Source organism: Elephantulus edwardii, unplaced genomic scaffold (assembly GCF_000299155.1).
Source record: "Elephantulus edwardii isolate Elephantulus edwardi_28Jun2011 unplaced genomic scaffold, EleEdw1.0 scaffold00019, whole genome shotgun sequence".
Taxonomy (NCBI): domain Eukaryota; kingdom Metazoa; phylum Chordata; class Mammalia; order Macroscelidea; family Macroscelididae; genus Elephantulus; species Elephantulus edwardii.
The window spans coordinates 6,573,976-6,581,826 of NW_006399769.1; the positions used below are offsets into that span (position 1 = coordinate 6,573,976).

General features: G+C 35.6%; 1 protein-coding gene across 1 annotated transcript in view; it reads right to left on the minus strand.

Annotated features, from left to right (window-relative positions):
* The window catches only part of CAMKMT (calmodulin-lysine N-methyltransferase), a 620,355-nt gene that overhangs the window by 599,514 nt on the left and 12,990 nt on the right, over positions 1 to 7,851 (minus strand). Inside the window, exon 3 of the mRNA XM_006882313.1 lies at positions 3,386 to 3,450. Within this exon, the coding sequence (XP_006882375.1) occupies positions 3,386 to 3,450 (65 nt within the window). The remainder of the gene's footprint in view (positions 1 to 3,385; positions 3,451 to 7,851) is intronic.

Genomic DNA, 7,851 nt, shown 5'->3' on the forward strand with positions numbered 1-7,851 from the left:
CTTCCTTGTGCTTTGGCTTCTCTACGTTCCAGTGCAATCTTCAGAGTTTCTTCTGACATAAAAATTATTAAAATAAATCAAAGCTAAATTAAGTGATTAGTTAAAAAATCATCCAAGAAAGCATATCCTCAATAAATTCTTTTTTCTCCATGAATTCTTAATAAATTGCTTCATTTATTAATGATAACAAAAATGTTCTAACACATCTTCATATATTTACACTGTGAAGGCTTACCACTACAATTCAAGTTACTTATTCCAATTACCCTGCGCTGAGAAAGAATAATGATTGTGGTGCCCTCTGCTGGGCTTTCTAGTGACAAATACAAACTAGCATCATTATAAAGTATAAAACTTAAGACATCAAGTGAAAAATTATTTCCCAATCCTCAAACACTTTATGCCTTCCTTGGTATTAGTTAATTAAAAATTAGACTAGATATTTATTTAATTCTAATGGAATTCTTATGGTTTATTGTGAAGTGAAGTGTCAGTGCTGATTGTATTGATTTAAAATAAAATGAGTAAAATACAGCAAATAACATGTTTAAATAGGTCTTCATTATTTGTGTCACTACTTTTATAATTTGGCAATATAATCAAGTTCTGAATACTGTACTTACAACAATATATTTTAAAGAAAGCCCTACCTGGATAATCTGACCTGAGTATTTTTCCTGCTTTATTTTAATTAGTTCAATTAAACAGTGCTCAGGCTGTTCGTTCATAGGGTCGCTATGAGTCGTCCACGACTCAATGGCATTAAACAACAACAGCAACAATTAATAAAACATATTTTTTAAAAATCAAAATAATACTTAAAAATATTATTTTCTTCCTTAATAAAAAACACCAAAACATTTTAGAGCTACTTATCTCTAATAGTAACAGCTTCTATTTGTTGTGTGTCAGTTGAGGTATACAGCGTGCTATTATACTTTATTCATATACATGTGACCCAGTCCAAAGAGATTATTTTCTATAAAAATTTAGGTTCATTGAGATGATCTAAGTTGCTCAGCTATATTCAAAGTAGGCAGATCTCATTTCAAAGTTTCATTCCAAATGTTTCTGCCAAACAATGACAGCTAGGGAAAAATATTCTTTTATTTTTAAATATCCTGAGGTCCAATACTTTCCTTTTTTTTATTTTAATGAAAATTTAGAGAGAACATGAATTTCCATTGGAAAAAATATTCTTACTCAACAATTACTTTTACGTGTCACTAAGCATCAACTTGGCTATAACAAGTTATTCGGTAAAAAGTGTCAGAGAAAAGATTTTATTTAGGAAATTATTTTTATTCTATATAATGCTGTCAGTTAGTGACCCTATTTCATACTGAGACATTTGGAGAAGTAATCTGATTTTAACACTGTTGTTGTTGTTAAGTACCATCAAATCATAAACAACTCATAGCATCCCTATGAACGAAAGACCTGAACACTTGTATAACTTTCATCATTTCTCCAGGTTCATAGGGTTTCTGGAGGCAAGCTATTTTGTAAGTAGATGCCAATCCTGTCTCCAAGCTTGTTTTAATCAGGGAGCTCCACCAAACACTGTCTACCATGGGTAACCATTATCACATTTGACACATCATTGTCACAGTGTTGAGTTTCACAGTGACCACAAGTTACCTCTGTACAGCAAGTGGACAAACCAGAGCTATACAACCTAGAAGAATGTTTGACAAAAAACAAAAACAGGTCATAAAGTATTTTACAATTCTGGCACACCCAAATGCTGGAGGATTCTGAGCTAGAGACTCCCAATCTATCTGGCAAGTCCCCTCGGCTAACACCCACTTGGGACAAAAAGAAAGCCTTAAGAGCCCTGAGTAAGTTCCCTACGTGTCTTTCCTCAAGACGCATATGGCCATCCTGGGTTCCAGTTGGAACCAAGATTCACAACCCACTCACACTCAGCCCTCAGCCCGAATAAGAAAATTCTACATTGTAGGTTCATGTTTCTAATTTATACATGCATCAGGGAGCTCTGGTAGCCTAGTGGTAAGGAGTGCTGCCAACCCAAAGGCTCCCAGTTTGAATCCATCAGCCATTGATAGGCAATCTCCTCTTGTGCAGTTTGCAGCCTCTGGAAACCCACTGGAGGATCACCTATGGGTCAGTTCCAACTCAACAGTACCTAAAAGCAACAACAAATCTGACTTAATGAAATTTAACAACCACCCTAAACTAAAGGAGGATTTACAGCCACCATTAGCTTCCCCATCCAATTCTTGCCCTGGTTGCAAATAAAAATATTTGACATGCCTACATAGAAAAGAATTCAGGTAAGTGCCAACACAGAAATTAAAAAGCATCTCTCTCACTACTCATGTAAAAGAAATCAACATCATTGTAAGCACTTTAAGATAAATATAGGATATTTACAGATTCTTTAGATAAAACTCCAGAAATATTTTCCACATAATCATAAGTTTTTCATGGCATGAGCATAAGAACAAAATTACTGCCCCAGTATTACTGAACATCACTCTTTGCAGATGTAAAATTAGCATTTGATAAAACGATACTAGAACTGAATTATGTTATTTTATGTGAAAATAAATGGTTGTTACACTTTTGGATTTTCCTTTGAGGAAAACATATGAGCGCTATTTTCAGTTTTCACTGAAAATTAACTATATAAAGAAACATACCTTATGTAACTGAATATGAAGGTGTACATATCTCCTATCATGGAAAAGTGTCAACCTTGTGATATAAAATTAATTTTAGCTGATTTTCCTCATCATATAATATTATTTTATAATTAAGTATCTCTCTAACTATAAAAATCTCTCTCAATTGACTATAGAGCATGAATCTCTGTATAATAAGAGGTGTTGAACTATGAATTAAACGTCCATCAAAGAGGAAACAACATCAACAGGTCAAATCACACAACCAGTAGAGCCGCTTAGATGAAAAGATCAGAAATTTGATAATACTATAGTACTTCACAAAACAAAAACATTCTAGTATTGAAGTATAATAGCATTAAAGAGCATGCCCTGAGATTATTCTGTAATCAAAGTGGAAAGCAGGCATCGGGAAAACAAGCATCCAAATACAGCAAAGAGAAAAAAGCCAAACCCTCTGCTGAAACAACTAACAAAAGAGATGAACTGAGCAGCCCAGTGCTCCTTCTGACCTACATTTCTCTCCCACACACCACGCAGTGTCAAAACCATCTGAACGCATTTACTTGGCACATCTTAATTTGCAAGACATAAAACAACAAGTTTCTAAAATATGTTCACTATAATGATATTGCATACATAAACACAAACATTGGTCAGTATAATAAGTGAGGAAAATGATAAATTTGCTTTTTAAAACATTAAATATATTTATGTACATTAAGTATATAACTTACAAACATTTCCTGTATTATCAAAGCTGGTAAGAACATCTTCAACATTCAAAGATCCTTTATGATGTCTAAAAAGAAAGCAAGCATTTTCTTTAATCATTCTAAAATAGTAACATTTCTTAACTTGTAAAAAACATGAGACTGTATATTGCTACACACTCAATATTAGAAAATCCTAATTTTAAAAATGCTTCCTGCCCACTAGAGGGAGAAAGAAAAGTAGTAACAGAATATACTTCTTTGAATATTTAATATAATGATGGTTCTTGATGATTGATGTATATTTTTAAAGTATTGACAAATTATTTGGGTTTTTTACAGAGGTTTTTTTTGAGGGATTTTTTTTCTCCTTTGTTGTTTCAATTGCATAAAAGTGAGTATATTCTTTCCCTTTTTAAGAAAAGAAATTCAATAATAAAATAATTTATACTTAAGAGAATTTAAAGTTTAAAAAAATAATTAAAAATTACTAAACAAACCCCAAATTCAAAACTTCAGTCACAAAAACTAACCAATCATGAAGCAATTTCATTAGTGGATAGATTTTTTTACTAACTTTCCCCCACTAACTTTAATTATACCAGCATTTAATTCTAGTCTCTCTTCACTTACCAGACCATTTAAATATTTTTTTTGCCTTCTGATTTTTTATAAATACTCCTGAAAGAGTATTCAATTGTCAACAGAATACAGGGTTTCTGTTATTTTGCCAAAGATGATGAAAAACTGATGTTCAACCATTTAATATCTTTTACATTCCTCTGGCTTTGGAGCTAGGGGTTGCACTGCCAATCTGAAGGTAGAGTTCAAATCCATCAGCTGCTCCACAGGAGAAAGATGGACAATCTCTTCCCAAACAATTAATTGACTCTGAAAACCTGCTGAAGGGCCAGCTGTGAGTCGGTTCCAAATTGATAGTACATGTTAACAATAATATAGCATAGAGAGAGCTCTGCTGGCTTAGTGGTAGGGAGCTGCACTGCCAATCCTGAGGAACATGGTTCAAATCCACCAGCTGCTCTGTGGCAGGAAGATGGGCAATCTCCTCCCATACATCAACACCTTTGAAAACTCACTGGAGTGCCAGCTGAGTGGGTTCCAACTCAACAGCACCTAACAAAAACATAGAGTTTAGAGGTAGCTCTGGAGGGTGAGCTATGAGTTAGTTCTGACTTGACAGTACAGAATAAACAACAGGATAAAACTTACAGTGATAATTCTTTAAGATGCTAAAATAGTTTTAAGTAGACTTTAAAACTTCACAGTGCCATTTATTTGCATCAACACTACTTTAATTTTGTCATCATGATTTAACATAAATGATAAACACAGAATACACATAAACTATAACATCATTTCTGGAACAAATGAGCTTTTTAAACTCAACTCTATAGATCCAGTTCTTTGACAGAATGACGAGTTAAAATTGTAATATGACCAGCTAAGTAACTATTAAGGTTAACAGTATACAGAACCACCTGCCACAAACCAAACCTTCATCATCATGATAAAATTAGAATACAAAGGTAGGTGGTTCAAATCCACTAGCTGCTTTGAGAGGGGTGAAAAATCTCCTCCTGTGCCATTAACTGCCTCTGAAAACCCGCTGTAGTGTCAGCTAGGGGTTAGTCCTGACTCAATGGTACTTACCAACAACAATAACAACAAAATACTTTCTTACATGAAAAACAACTGCCTATGAACTTTAAAAATCATGGAGGATGGCAAGTTAGCAATCTTTGTCTTCAATGTGCAAGAATTAGTGACAAACAGAAAAACTGCCATGAACACAAATGTTATTGAGATTCCATTTGCTTATCTGGCTTCCAGCTACATTCAGGTAGTCTCAAATTCAAGGACTAGTCTTTGTTCACTGTGTCGCTTACTTTTTTAAAGCCTAACGTCTCTAAGAGTTCATCTGTCTTTAACCTTTCATTTTTTACCTAAGTACTGCCTGTACCAGGTAGTTAGAAATAACAAGAATGAGCTTTTTCAAAATTAAATCTTTATGAATACCACTCTTAGCATGTTATGGCAACTAATGCTATATGGCAATTGGTAGCTCTGGTGGCCTGTTGGCAAGAAACTAAAATGCAATCCTGAAGGCACATGGTTTGAATCCACCAGCTGCTCCACGGGAAAAAGGATAGGCAATCTCCTTTCATGCAGTTAGTTGTCTCTGAAAATCAGCCAGAGGGTCAGCAGTGGGTCAATTCCAACTCATGGTATACAACAACAACATCACAAGTAATAAAAGAACCCTCATACATTGCTGGTAGGAATATGCAATGATATTGCAATATATATGCAATAATATGCAGCAACTGTGGAAAACAGATTGGCAGTTACTCAAACACGCAGTGCTCATGTAACTGGCCAGTTTTGATCCTAGGTGTATGCTGTCGATGTTGTTAGGTGCCATGGAGTTTAATATGACTCAAAGCGGACTTATCAACAAAATATCTGTATCTTGCTTTATCCTGTGATATCCTCATGATCCTGATATGCTGTAGTCCATTGCTACAGTCACTCGGTCAATCAAACTTGCTGAAGATCTCCTCCTTCACTGGCCCTCTCCTTTTCCAAGCACGAAGCCCCTTTCAAGGTCTGATCCCTCCTGACAACATGCTCATAGTATGTGAGCCCATCCTTTTCTCTAAGGGGCACTACGGCTGCACATCCTCCCAGACTTGTCTGGTTTTTTGGCAGTCCATGATATGTTCTATGTTCTTCACCAATATCACAGTTCAAAGGCATCAACTCTTAACTCTTTCTTATTCTTTGTTCAATTTTCAGATACATATGAAGCAACTGAAAATACCATATCTTGCATCAGGCATACCTCAGTCTTTAAACCTATGAAAAGTGTATATCCATACAAAAACTGCACAAATTTTAACATTATTATGTTCTTGACAGTCAAAAATAAGAATAAATGCTCATTAACCATCTGTCACGGACTGAATTGTGTCCCTCCAAAATCTTTAACAATATAATGTGGAAGCTATATAATACTCCCTCATGCTATGTGGTATTGTTATACGGCTTAGAATACTTCACCAAAAGCAATTAAAGGCTGGCCTGAGGGTTGAGGATGAGAGTCACCCACCTTTAGCTAGGGAGCATGACTTTCTCGCCACTAGGCCAACTGATCTCTCTATATACTGTTATTAAGTGCCGTTGAGTCACAGGGGACTCATAGTGACCCTATGAACGGAAGACCTGGACACCTCCTGTATAACTTTCATCCTTTCTCCAGGTTCATAGGGTTTCCAGAGGCAAGCTATTATGTCACTCCTGTTTCCAAGCTTGTTTTAATCGGGAGCTCCACCAAACACTGTCTACCATAGGTAACCATTCTCACATTTGACTCATCAGTGTCACAGTTTTAAGCTTCATAGCAACCACAAGTTACCTCTGTACTGCATGTGGATATACCAGGATTCTAGGACCTAGAAGAATGTCTCAACAAAAACAATTAAGGGCTGGCCTGAGGGCTGCAGATTAGAGGACAGCAGGTCCAAGGGCCCAGGAGGATTTTAAGCTACGACGTGGAGCAGGCTCTGCATCCTTCACCTTTATTTACCCTTACTCTAAGGGTCAGTGCCACCCACCCACTTTTGAAGGGCATAAAGTACAGTTACATGCAACAAAAAGGACCCCAGAAACTTCCCTTGCCTGACTGCCACCAAGAGGAGCTTCCATTGAGATGCCAACCATCCCACCAGTTAGCCAGCTGACTTCCAGAGTCAAGGGAGACAAGGGAATATTAGAAATTATTTTATACCAGAGTGACATCCACTTCCTAAATAATATGCCTCTGGAAACCCTATGAACCTCGATAAATGTCGATAGCTGTAGAGGGGCTTCAAGCCTTTTGTCATAGGGTTGCTATGAATCGTGCTCGACTCAAAAGCAATCAACAACAACAACAAAAAAATTACTAATTTTTGTTACTCATTACTCAAAACAGTGGAGTCAGAACCGACTCTTAGCTGACTTTGAGAGGATTTTCAAAGGCTAAATATTGCCTATTTTTCTTGAGAAGTTGCTGGATTTAAACCAGTGCCTTTGAGTTGGCAGGGCAAAACCTTATCCCCTAGACTACAGAGCTCAAAGAGAAAACTAACATCCCAAAAAAGAAATGACAGACTATAGAATAGACTCTATGGTTGCAGGAAAAACAGGAAAAATTTTCATAAAGAAGCATTTAAAAAATTGATTCTTCATGCAACTTGAGCTAAAGTTTTTTAAAAAATAAATGCTAGAAGACATTGTCAGTCTTACACATTCTAGTTATAGAAAAATAGTAGGAAAATTCTAGATATATGAAATTTTTAAAAATGTCATAGAATATTAAACTGAAACTCTAAATCTATAAGTAATCAAAGTTCATAAACACAATTTGAATTTAATATAAGTTTAAGATAAACTGTTGTTGTTATTGTTGTTGTTATGTGCCGTCGAGT